The sequence below is a fragment of the Podarcis pityusensis genome, assembly GCF_964106645.2.
Source record: "Podarcis pityusensis genome assembly, chromosome: 5".
Lineage (NCBI taxonomy): Eukaryota > Metazoa > Chordata > Lepidosauria > Squamata > Lacertidae > Podarcis > Podarcis pityusensis.
Genome location: NC_138032.1, coordinates 53,752,336 through 53,765,738, shown reverse-complemented (window position 1 = coordinate 53,765,738; position 13,403 = coordinate 53,752,336). Strand labels below are relative to the sequence as shown.

The 13,403-nt window shown below is 40.7% G+C and overlaps 1 protein-coding gene across 2 annotated transcripts in view; it reads right to left on the bottom strand.

Annotated features, from left to right (window-relative positions):
- The window catches only part of PLPP4 (phospholipid phosphatase 4), a 92,354-nt gene that overhangs the window by 33,548 nt on the left and 45,403 nt on the right, over positions 1 to 13,403 (bottom strand). For both annotated transcript variants that reach the window (XM_081005326.1, XM_081005327.1), the window contains exons 3-5: positions 13,121 to 13,211; positions 9,291 to 9,354; positions 6,123 to 6,247 (exon numbers count right to left, since the gene is read on the bottom strand). In XM_081005326.1, the coding sequence (XP_080861452.1) occupies positions 6,123 to 6,247; positions 9,291 to 9,354; positions 13,121 to 13,211 (280 nt within the window). The remainder of the gene's footprint in view (positions 1 to 6,122; positions 6,248 to 9,290; positions 9,355 to 13,120; positions 13,212 to 13,403) is intronic.

Genomic DNA, 13,403 nt, shown 5'->3' with positions numbered 1-13,403 from the left:
TTTACAAAGTAATTCAAAGTCTCCAAAAGTCAAGAGAAGTTCAACAGAGTGCCAACATTTGGGCTGAAATTGTAACTGGGTGTTAAAAAACAGGGAATTCAGGAATTGCCTGGTAGAAAGGACATGGGTGATGGACAGGAAATAGCTTAATGCCCAGGTTAAAATATTGCACTCCACCCTGCCTGGATTGCAGAATCCCAGCTATATGGAAGAAACCCTGGTAAAGTATATACATTGCATGCAGAATGTTGAACCCAGGAGGGAAACACCCCCATATTTTTTAAAAAATTGATTCATTGCAATGAAAAGCTAGACAGTAGGCACCAGAAAAGCTCCATTTTTAAACAGATGGAAGTTAATTAAAAACTCAGATAATAACTTTGAAAAAGAGACTTGTCAGGTTCTCATACTGTTAGAAAATTGGTATGCTAATTCAGCAGGAGGCTGTGCATATAATGCCCAGCAGATTGTTTTCCAACTTCTAATGGCAATACACATTCCTCCTAATCTGATTGGGGTGGCTTGCTGCTTTTGTGCCCTCCTTGTGATACAAGACTAGATGGACCTTTGCTCTGATTTAGCAGGACTTTAATTACTTCCTTTTAAATTCAACAGCTGTGTGTGTGTGTGTGTATGTGTGCAAGCAATCTGGGAACCCCCATATATTCCATGCATACTGCATGTTCACAAAAGAAGTATTTGAGAAATGGTGCAGTTTTTTATAGCACAGTACACATAATTACAAAGGTTTTTAGCTAGACCTTTCAGAACAAACCACGCTTTAAAAGTTTAACATTAATAATTGTCCTAGAAGACATGCTTTTCAGAATACTTTCCAGTTGTATTAATAACACTGAGCCTTGTTGAGCTATGGTGAGACTTCCAGGCTAAAATAATCCAAGTGTTGATTTAGGTCACACTCAAGCCATTCATCTCCTCAGTTCAAGAATGAATGTAACTTCCCAACCCTCACAAGTAGCAGCTGGTGCCTGAAATCAAGTATTCACTGCAAGGGGCAGAAGGCATTCAGAAATGAGGCACTGAGAAATCATTCCTCAATTGCTCAAAAACAGAGGGCTACTTACAGTAACAAAGAGCGGAGCTATTTTTAAAAAGCACCTCCCAGATTTAATTTCCAACCTTTTATCGCTGGACATCTGGTCAGCCTGGATTTGCTTCACTGCATGCAAATGATGGCCTCGGAAGAGTTTATTTCCCATGCACTCTCACTCTGTGACATTGTTCAAAGCCAAAATTACACTTAACAAGAGACGCTTGTCCAGCGGAAGTTCTCCAACAAATATTCGAAGAGTGACACATTAGTAATTTGCTGATGAATTACCCTACAGGACTCAAGCCACATACCTCCCTTATGAAAGTATATTCTTGACTTGGCATGGATATTAGGACATTGATTACTTGAACCTGCCACAAGTCCAATCAAGAAGCACCATTTGATTATTCTGTTAAAGTACATGGAATGGTTGCCAACTTTTCTATCTTATTCAATTAAAACACATATACTGGTCTCTAGAGAACACAGGTGACTAGCCCTTAGCCTAGGGGCTGTATGTCCTCCCCTAGTGCTTCCTGAAGCAACCGCTTCCATCTACCCATCACAGCTCCTTCCTTTCCAGTTGTTTCCTTCTTATTCTTCCTGCTTTAAAAATGTTTCCCCCTCTTTCAAATGGGGGAGAATACAAGTGCAGACCCAGGCAGCAAGAATAGCAGATAAAAAGACCAGTACCAGAAAAGTATCTATCAAAAGGAATTTGGAATTTAAAAAAAAGGATTCAAATCCCATTTAAAAACCTTCAAAATAGAGGACATACAACATGATCTAGGAAGGGAATTCCATAGGCATTGGGCCATCACTGAAACCGAAGGGGAGAGAACAAAATATAGTAGTATTTTATGAGCTCCTTGGAGAAAGTGCAGGATAAAAATCTAACAATAATATATTTTGTTTTTACAAGATAATGAAGTCATAGGTACCTTCAAGATTTATCTGATAATTATGATTGGCCCTGATGGAGAATGGTGCTCAAAAAGGATTTTTTTAGCTTTGCTAAATCCTTTTGCAAGTTTTTATGGCTTTCTTCTTTTGCACTATTCCTGGCTGCTTTGGGAATAACTTTGGTTTGGATTTTTTCAGTGAGCCAACTCTCAAATTCCTTTCTTCGCCACCTGTCTGTCAATTTCTGCAAGTGAGCCAGACCAAAAGCTCCCACCTGTGACAAAACCCAACAGATAAAGCCATGGGCTTGTGTGGACCTTTCCCAAAGGCCAACAAGGATCTTGCGCTTCATTTTTATGGCTGACATGGAATTGATTTACTAATGGAACTCGGCATTTGTGTAGGACTTGTGTGAGTACTCAAGCACATTACAGTAGTACCTCAGGTTAAGTACTTAATTCGTTCCGGAGGTCCGTTCTTAACCTGAAACTGTTCTTAACCTGAAGCACTACTTTAGCTAATGGGGCTTCCTGCTGCCGCTGCGCCGCCGGAGCCCGATTTCTGTTCTTATCCTGAAGCAAAGTTCTTAACCTGAAGCACTATTTCTGGGTTAGTGGAGTCTATAACCTGAAGCGTATGTAACCTGAAGCGTATGTAGCCCGAGGTACCACTATACATGCATGCTGAGAACGATCTTTATGGCTCTGTAAGGGAAATCAGTATTATTAATATTAACCCCATTTTGAAGATAGGGGTGAAGAGACTGAGAAATAAGTGGCTTGTCAAAGATCACCCAATAACTCCATGGCTGTTCTGACATTTGAATAGGGGCATGCAAGGCTCATGTTCTTAATCACTATGTTCAGTCCTTTGCTCTTAAGAAACTGATAGGCAATCAACATCTCTGTAAACAAGCAGTATGTTTTGAAAGACTGAGAGCCTCTTTTTGTATTCCTCCGCTCTCTCATTTAATTTTGTTTTGCAGCCAGCTGAACAGACACCAGCATCTATAAAAAGACTGACAGAGCACAAAATAAGGCCTTTCTTCATGAACCACACACTTTTGTCAACTCCTGTTCATCAGTTTATTTCAGGGCCTACTCAGCTAATTGTCTTCCTATACATCCAAGGAACATCCAGCCTTCTCCCAGTGAAAAAGGATGGGCGGGGTATAAATAAGAAATTATTATTATTACTATTATATAAAGAGAAATACTCAGCAATACTTCCTGGAATAAGAATAATACAAGGACAGGCTGACATATCAAACAGTCCCCATTTTAGCACTGTCATAATCAGCCTGCAAAGAAATCACCCTCATTTGATGCCAAGAGCAAATTGTATGATTTAAAACATGTTTTGATCCTACCACCCACTGATCATTGATGGTAAGAATATGTTGTTGCTTATTGGATGTTCAGCTATCACACTTGCTCATTAATAAAGTGGAAAGATAGCAGAGGATTTTGGGTTTTTTAAGTCTGGCAGATCTAGGACTAGATGTACACAAGAGGATGGACTGCAGATTTATGTGAAAGCAAACTATTAAGCAATTTTCCCTCCCTCTTTAAGATGTGAGATTTGTCTTGTTTTGCTTTCAGTAGGACCCTCTCCAAGGTATAAAGAGAAGAGGAAAATCACAGAATATTCGCCAACATTCTGTTCTATCCAAAAGCATGTCATAAAGACAGGCAGTGAGATACATTGTAATGTATCTCCCTTCCAATGGAGTTCATGTGAGTGGAGGCCAGGAGTTCCACGTCAGGTAAAGTGAGCAGGTTTTGCAGGCACTATAATGCTGAACCCAAATGCAGCACTTTCTTCTTAGCCTGTGATCAAAGACCAGAACTCAAGGCCAACTTTGAATTGAAAATCTGTCCCCTGGCTCTTCCTCCTCCCCTGCAACTACATCCAGAATCACAATCCATTTATTTAGAAGGGAAAAAGCCTAGAAGGCATTTTCTTGGGCTTCCATGGTAATGGATTTCTAATCTCACTACATGACTCTTCCCTTTTGCTGAGGTGCTCATTGGATTCCTTCTTCTGGCGTTATGCAGCTTTCTCACTTCAGCTGTTAAATATTCAAAAGAACCGGAGAAGTTAATGCATGGTCTGGCTCTAGGACCAAGGTGGGAAATGTTATGTAATATGTCAAACATGCCAATCCAATCCTTGCTGAACACCGTCAAGAAAATGGAACCTCACATAGCAAGAATTTGATATTATGAACTAAGAAGATCATCTGCTTTCAACTGATCTTCTTTACTCATAGCGTGTGACATGTTAGCTTCATCTACAATTTCCTACCCATGTTCAGACAAACCTGGGTTGGGGGGGTATATTTAATCATAGGAGACTGCTTTTAATTCTCCTTTCAAGAGACCCATCATGCATTAATCATGGCAACTGCCATTCTTTTCTGAGAGAGCCAGCTACATTTAAAAAAAAACCCTACTGTAAAAAAAAATGAAAACAAGCAAAAAAGGGTTGTGTTGTCGTTGTTTTTGCAATATTTCCAAATGCAACAGGTGCTGGTGAAAATTTGTTGAACTAACCTTGAATGGTGTTTACAACAAGAGTGGGGAACCATTTTCAATCCGAGGGCCACATTCCCTCACTGACAGATTTAAGGTAAGGTTACCAGATGTCCCCGTTTCCTGGGAAGAGTCCCAGGATTTACAAATCAGTCCCTATACAAAATCCATTGAAGTTAAAAAGTGTCCCCGGATTCATTGAAAAAAATCTGGTATCCTTAATTTAAGGGTGCCACATTCCAATAGTGGACAGGTCCAAAGTACACAATTTTTTTCTATAGTAGGCTATGTTTCAACTATGCAAAAGCCAGAAGGTTCTGCACATGCACATCTCTCTCTATCCTCCATCCAGGCAAGCAAGAGGCATTATTAAGAGTGAAAGAGCACCTTCCAGCCAGGGGGAAAGCATTTGAGAAGAGTGTGGAGCAGGCAAGTGGGAAATGTGGCCTGAGGAGGGGGAAGGCCTGGGAAGAATCGTGAAGGATTGATAGATTTGGGAGGCCACCTTCAGCACCCAGGCCTGAGGTTCCCTATGACAACACAACATATATTAGCAGAATGCCATTCTGTTGAATTAACTGGCTACAAATAAGACCAACCCTCTCACTTCCATCTCCCGCCTGGCTCTCATGTGTTTCACAAATTCACAGGTTCGCCCCCTCTTTTCCTGCTTCAGACAACTGCTTCTTCAAGAGATCCTATATATTTTGGAAAGGGGCGTCTCAGATCAAACTCCATCAAAAGCATGCATATAATTCTACAGCCACTTCTCTAACAACACTGCTAATCTTTCAGCAATTTTCGCAAAGCAGATTACTTATTCATTCAAATGCAATGCACTTGAGTAGCTGCCACTCTCCGTGAATGCCTGACAGCTCTGCGTGCACAATGACAGTGTTCTTTTGCATTCTTCTGTACATAATTTGCTGGGTGTGTGTTACTGGTGCATCTACCTGCTCTAGTTTTTTATGTAAGTTTCTTTCTTCCTGTAAAAAACAACAACACAATAACAGTATCCCAACAGAAATGACAGGTGCTGAACAAAAGACTGCCAAGAGAGATGACAATCACAAAGGCTGCACTTCCTCCAACACATCATTTATTTCCTCATTTAAATTTATACAGTTACTTATCTTGTAAACCAAGCCTGAACAACTTGCGGTGCAACGTACTGAATGCAGCTCTCTAGCCATGTATGATGGCTTATCAAGGTTCGAAAAACTCATGGCCTTCCAAAAAACAGGGACTGATGAAGCAGGCCATTCTCAGGAGCACCTGGTAGAGAAGGGCAGAGTTCTGAACCTGGCCTCCCAAGGAGAGGCTTTGCTGCTGTATACTAGGATAGCGGGGAAGCATAGTAGCAAGGTTGTGACAGTTCAGATTGGCAGAGCCAATCTGGTGCTTCTGCCAATATGCTCAAACTGTCCTGACTTCGCTGCCACCACTCACAATCCCAATATCCAGTACTGAAGAACATTTGCTGGTCCTTTAGACCCAAAACATTTCTTTTTAACTTGCAGCCCTGGACATTCCTTCCATCTCAAATCACTCTTGAACCCTCAGGAGAAATAAAGGCGAAAAAGAAAGAAAGAGGTGAGCAAAAATGTGAAGCTACTTTGGGATGAACTTACAGGAAGAATGGATGCTTGGAAAGCTTTTCCTGCCTTCGGAGACCACATCTGGATCACCTGTGCAGTCCATGTTAGACTTCATGTCTCCATCTGGAAAGCAGCGGTAAAAGAAATCGGGACGAGGTCTGCAAGGAACACCATGGACATTTGAAACGAAAGAGCAGCCATTAGTAAAACCTCAAAGTGATAATTACATTAAACTGACTGTTTACACTGAGGGAGTTCATTTCCTCCTCTGTTCTGTTGAGCAAGGGTGCTGCAGGAAATCAATTTACTTGGTGATTTAATCTAGAGTGCTCTGGCCATGAAAGTTGTTAGGAATTCTAACAGCCTACTACATAGTGTTGGTAAAGAAATAGATGAGCCTCAGAGTGCAGAGCAGTTTCTTTAGAAAATTAACTGGATAGTTCAGTTTTAAAGTACATTTACTATATATATCAGGGAAGGGGAACCTGTAGTCCTCCAGAATGTAGGATTTATCTAGCCTCATATAGCCAACAAGCTTAACTCTAATTAATGCATGAAGGTGTTAAGACCATTGAGTAAGCTGTCCTGCCAGGCTTTGCTAGGTCACAACTTCTCACCTTGGGAGGAAGAGCTACTAAACACTTTGTTCTCTCTCTTTCCACCATGTGAACCCTACCCGTAAGGAAGTCTAAACTAGATCATCCAAGTTTAGACAGTGTGGCTTAAGCAAACCATCTTTGTGTTTTTATACAAATGATTTAGAAGCATTTACGACTTTTGGAACCTAAGTAAAGCTGCATGTCTTTTCTTGCTGCTGTATGGAGTAGCACCTGAATCTAACCATTGAAGAGTTTGTAAGTAAACCATTTCTAACTTACCAAATGTGTGGTCTCTTTCTATGCTAAGGGAAGTGGAGAACTTTGGAAGCAATTTAGAATGTGATATTTTAAAGGTCTTATATTTCCATACTTTGTTTTGTTTCATGTTTTGTTATTTTAAATCTCTGATGGGGCTCTCACCAGAGAGTACTTGCCCCAAACCTGGATCTAGGCATCCAGGGAATTCACCTTTTATTCTATCATATCTATTTTCCCTTTTACCAAACCAACACAGACACTGCCAGACTTCAGCTTTCATTACCCTCACCCAGCATGACCAGCAGTCAGGAATGAGAAAGCTGTAGTCCAACATCATCTCTGGGAGCCTCAGTTGGTATGGGCCCATATGTCATGCAGAAAGCACAACTAAATTCCAGATTATTATAAGTCTTTCTTTTAAGGCTGACAGAGATTTCAGCTGATGAAACCAAGCTAAAAGAGAGGGAGAGACTGGTGCGAACCTAAAAATTATTATGGACCCCTCCCCTCCCTCCAAAATTCACTATTTTATAAGGGACACCAGAGAAAGCTGAATATGTAAACAACAATTTATAGAAACAGTATGTATCTCACAGACACAAGAATGAAGAAACATTCAGGCAGGGGACAACTGTTCATAAATATTAAAGATCTTCAGCAAGCTAAGCTTTTATCTGCCCAACTCCTAATGAATCACTGGAGTGCACATTATCAAAATTCATGGGCAGAGAAGTGGTGAAAAAAACACCACACCCTCCTATTGCTCATGATGTTGACAAACTGATGCAAAACCATGGGTGAATGTCATGGGTCTTCCCAGCCCGCTGGCCACCACATCCCTGATCCATTCAAACTGAGTAACCCTGAGATGCTAATGTAAGGAAAACAAACCAAGCCTACGCTTTCCAAGTGATGCCCCCTTTTCACACACCAGAGAGAAGGAAAAGAGTAAGATTCCATTAAAACAAAGATGAGGAACCTATGGCCCTGGTCAGTGGTGAGGCCTATTGGGAGTTGTAGTCCAGCATTATCTAGAGCTGCTTTCTACAAGTGGTGTTCTCCAGATATTTTAGACTACAGCTCCCACCATCCCTGACCACTAGCCATGCTGATGGAGTTGTGGTCCAAAAAAGTTTAGAGGCATATCAGGTTGGAGAACGTGGATCTAGACAGCCAAGGTTCCCCAACGCTGAGTTAAGATATATTGCTGCAGCAAGTGTTTGAATGAAAAATAACTGGGATGGCGGGAGTAGGAGAAGCACAGAGCTTGACATCAGGCCCTCTATCTGACATTATACATAACAATAATCCCAAAAGGCCTTTTGGGGATTGTGCATAATGACAAGAGAATATACAAAATTCAGTTGATTAATGCATATTTCCCTGCTTAAAATTTTGCATATTGACCAAGCCACAATGTGCCACAATTCCCTCTGCACATTCTTTGTGAGGCGGTTGTTAACTATTCAAATTACATTCCCCTTAACCATCATTTAAGTGACACTTCCTCTTTGACCTTTTATGTTCTTGCTACTAGTTATTTTGCAAAAAAAAAAAAAAATGCTCTTCTAGGAAGAAATCTAACTATGTCCAGTCCATTCCACACCAACTTTCCATAATCTTTCAGTGTGGCTATGAGCTTGTTGCTGAAACTTATTTTCATGAGATTTTATTTTCAAGGACTATAAAATGCAGGGGTGGGGGGTGGAACTCTGGCTGCCAGATTGTTTTTTATAGCTTCTATCTGGGTACCTGCACCTCCGAAGAAGTGTGCATGCACATGAAAGCTCATACCAATAACAAACTTAGTTGGTCTCCAAGGTGCTACTGGAAGGAATTTTTTATTTTGTTTCAACTACAGCAGACCAACACGGCTACCTACCTGTAACTATAACTCCATTTATATTGTTCATTCTATTGGGCATTTAAAACAATTGTTGTGATTCCACACTGGCCATATGAAAAAAAGGTTCATGGGAGGTAGTTACTGGAAGAAGGAATACTGGATATGAATACTGTTTCATAAGGGGACTGCATTATTCCTGCTTATGCACAATGAACGATTTCAGGTACAGAAGATTAATACCTTCAGATGTGCTACTGAGCCCACACATACTAGATATTTCTAAAGAATAGCAGAACTGTTAGAACAAGCCATTAGTATCTCCATCCTTTATATAGCAGTTTCCTATTCTACAAGGACAGGTGCTGCAATCATCACACTACCTTTGTACTAACTTTTATTTATGTAAACTTCCTGATTACCATGTCCATTCAGAAGCGTTCATGGTTACTTGACAGTTAGCAAAGCTCAAGTCAACAGTTGGAATATTCCAAGACTTACCTCCCCACAATTAATTTAATAGTGTTTGTGCAGACTCCATTCAAAGCAAGAGCCAAGGAAACAGCTAAAAAACAAAATGAAACAAGAACATAATAACCCAGAAGCACAGCATATAGAGCCAGATTCAAGTCAGTTGTTGCACTAGTGCAACAGGATATTCCACCCCTCTCCTCTCCACATTCCCTCCCCAAATCTGTTCAAGAAGGTCAGAAGAACCCTCAGAATAGAGAGGAGAGATCATCCCTCCTAGCAAACAGAAATGCTTGCACTGAGGGAACAATCTCCTTAGCATGATGTTGAATTCCAACCATACATTTTAAGTGTTCAATATGTTGAGAACTCAGAAATAGATTGAAATAAGAGTCTTCAGTAAGGTTAACTCATAGCTTGTAAATATTCAAAGCGTGTGTGTGTGTGTGTGTGTGTGTGTGTGTGTATCACCCTTCCTTCAAAAATCACAGGGTGGTTTACAATCTAAAATATTGTATACAGGCTATTCTCAGAGAACCCACACTAAAATCAATGGGCAAGTTAGTCATTTCAGTAGATCTCCTCTGAGTATGACTTACAGTAGTCAGATACAACTCAAATACCCAATTCTCCTAGGTTTTCTTGCATCATGGGTTTGTGACTTAAAGTTGCCTCTTTATTGGCGAGATAGATGGTTTTGTGGTGGGCTCCAATTACACATATAGCACTGATGGAGCCCATAAGGCTCCTGATTTCTTAAGCTCCACCTCAATAAGAGATCTTCTTCTGGGGTACGTTGGGTAGTCCCCCACACTCCTGAGGTTTGGTCAGCCTTTAACAGGGACTAAGCCTTTAGTGTAACTGTCAAATGCCTTACCAACAGAGGTGTGGCAGGAGTCATCCATGCTTTCTCATCTTTTAAACACTGTACTGCTTAGCAGGTCTTTAAAAGTCTCATTGTTTCTCCAGCCAGCTTTTATCAAATGTTACTGTTCTTGTGCCATGCTTTCAGATTGCACATCACCTTGCTAGCTTTCCTATAAAAGCATGGTTTATAAATATCTAAATAAAGTAACACTACTAACCAATTAGGAAACTGGGTTGTGATTCCAAAGTTACACTGGGAAGGTCAGCCCTGTACTGAGTCAAGGAGATAAGAGGAAAGTGGACAGAAGAAAGCATATGGGTCCCAGCAAGCCAGCAATCAAAGAAGCAACAACCGATAGCAAAAGACCATCTCGGAATCTTCCATCCAACCAAAAGGACAAGCAGGGGATGTTGGTCAGTTCATTAGCATCCAGAAAAGTTATACAGAAAACTGCCAAGTGCTGAGACCTACAGATCCTAAAAAGCGAAAGAAAGCTTCTCCCCAACTGCCTTGTGGCTTTGATTAAAAAGCATCCTGCAGTATTTTGAGATAGATTACTCAGATGAGACTTGCTCCATGAGGTCTTGTGTTTTGTTTTAAAACAGGCATCCCCAAACTTGGCCCTCCAGATGTTTTGGGACTACAATTCCCATCATCCCTGACCACTGGTCCTATTAGCTAGGGATGATGGGAGTTGTAGTCCCAAAACATCTAGAGGGCTGAGTTTGGGGGTGCCTGTTTTAAAATCTCATGATGGCTCTCTAATTCAAGGTGATGATTTTAAAAGGCCACACAGTGAGACTTATGTATATTTTGAACTAACTACACCTGGAATCTTACATATCCAGTGGCATGAAGATTGTGCTAGTATGAGAGAAAAGCCCACCAATAGCTTAGTATTCCCCATCTTTGAGCAAAATATGTGTGGCTTCTCACTTGTCATAGTATTCCAGTGGAGTTCTTGCTCAACAACAAGTTATTTCGTCTAGTATAAAAAGGCTGTTTATGCAATACTATTTAAAGAACAGTATTTCATGGCCTCTGCTAACAAACTTATAGGGCTTTGCTACTCGGTGTTCCTTCCTGCAGAGTCATAGCACTGTGCAACACTGTTAGGTGACAAGTTAGCACAGGGTCATCCAGCAATTATCTGAAGTCATTCAATTGTCCTGAAAATTTCTGAACAATCGTTTCTTAAGGGTTACTTGCCTCTCAAAGGATTCATTGGAAATGCAAGCATGTCGCAGCACAAGTCTGTGGTATCACCTTGAGATGCTTCTGGTTTGAGGAGCCAGAATTAAATTAAGGTGTTGCCGTATGAATAGCATTCTTTCACGCTATATGCACCAGCAGAAAAGTGCTGGACAGCTCCTAAGAAACAGCTTTCTTGTGTAGAATGTGGCAAGGCACTTCACACTTTTGTGATTGAAAGCATCATTTTTTGCAATAGAGGTAGACAACCCAAGTAATGAAGGCTACAGTGCTGGAAGGGTCAAAGTTGACATTAAATATGTGCCATTCCAAGGAACAAGTTCCATGAAACAGCTTTGCAGCTGGTATGAAGAAAATAACTATGAACGGTAAATGAGCAGGGGATGCCAATAGTTTTGTGGTGGAATTGGAACTCTTCCACCCACAGTTCTTGTTTATGTTCACACTTCAAATGACTCAAGTAGGTGCTTTGAAATAGTGGCATGAGAGTACGTCCTCAGTGACTGCTCAAAGCAAATGTGCCTTTTTCCTTGTGTAGCATTTGGAGAGGCCGTAAAGATTTGCTAAAAAGCAAAGCCACTGAAAAGGCTAATGTAATAGGAAGGGACATGTAACTCTAGTGGTCTGGGCAAAATAGAGTGGAAAGGGGTAGAAGAAGAGGGATAGAACTGGTTTGATGGAGTGTAATGGGAGGTGACTAGATCTTTCCAGTCCCCAATTGCCCACAGGCTACTTTGACAGGTGATGCCACTAGCATGATAGCTGCTTCGGCTTCAAATGAAAGAGTAAAATCCTTTCTTCCTTGAAATCAAATGACACCTGCAAAGGAAGATCCATTTTATTCCCAAGATTAATTCAAACTGGGGATACATAGGAAAATTTGGACTCTAAGAGAACTCCTGGATTTTTTGTGTACACACCAGGTGTGGGGATCCTTAAGCCTTTCAGAGGTTGCTGAAATAATAAATTAGTAGTAGTAGTAGTAGTACCGTATTTGTTTGCCACTCTGGGTGGCTCTCAACAGAATATTAAAAGCATGATAAAACATCAAACATTTAAAACTTCCCTAAACAGGGTGCCTTCAGATGTCTTCTAAAAATCAGATAGGCACCCAATTCAAAAAGCACAGAGTGTTGGCTGCAAACAAAGACTTGAGAGTGTCATACAAGTTCTTTTGTCTTCACTGCAGCTTCAAATTTCAAGTCATGGCTTGAACTTTTCTGTGCCTGGTTATCATATATGATGCTGGGCCTGGGAAAGGTTGCTGGGCTTAGCCTAAAACTGCCTGGCAGACTGAATGTTAAGGCTTTGGTGTGAGGCTCACTTAGAAAGTTTAGAAATCTCTCACTCTTTCTCTTTAGATCAGTTACCACAAGAAGAAATGTAGGCTTCTTCCAAATAGCTGCAGCAGAAATTCAAACACGCACACCGCTGCTCATCTCCCCAAGGACAGAAAGAAACACTATTTTATACAACCTTCCACTGCCACATAGCTTTCGCCCACTCCTCTCACCTTTGCCTGTTCTTTACTGCTCTATCAGTAATTTCTGCTGACTTTAAGGTGCCGGAATGAACACAGGTTTCAGGAGGAATAAAAGCTCTTGCCTAACAAAGCCCAGGAAATGTTGGTTGTTTTTGTTTTACTTTTTCTTTTAAGGGTATAAGAACATCTGACACATGCTTCCTGAAAGAAATAAAAATGTTCTTCCCACATTTTCTGAGAGCAATAGCTTTCCAATAAAAAACAAATAAAAAAGCAAGAATATGATTTTCAGTTTACCTAAAAAAGCTTCCTTAATTTCAGTCTTGTCTGTCCGTCGAATGATTTTCACCACAAAAATGACAGCCAGAGGTGTCAGGAATGAAATGGCCTATGAGAGAGAGATAAAAAGGCATCATTTGTTACTGCATCTTCTCTCCATCAGTCCCATGGAATTAATAATTTCCAGTTAGCTTCATTTAGATGATCTGACTGAATTATCTCTGGCGAGTTCCCTAGATTAGAGCAAAGCTGCATGATCACTATCTGTAGCCAAATAGCACACATGCTTTAAAAAATAAAT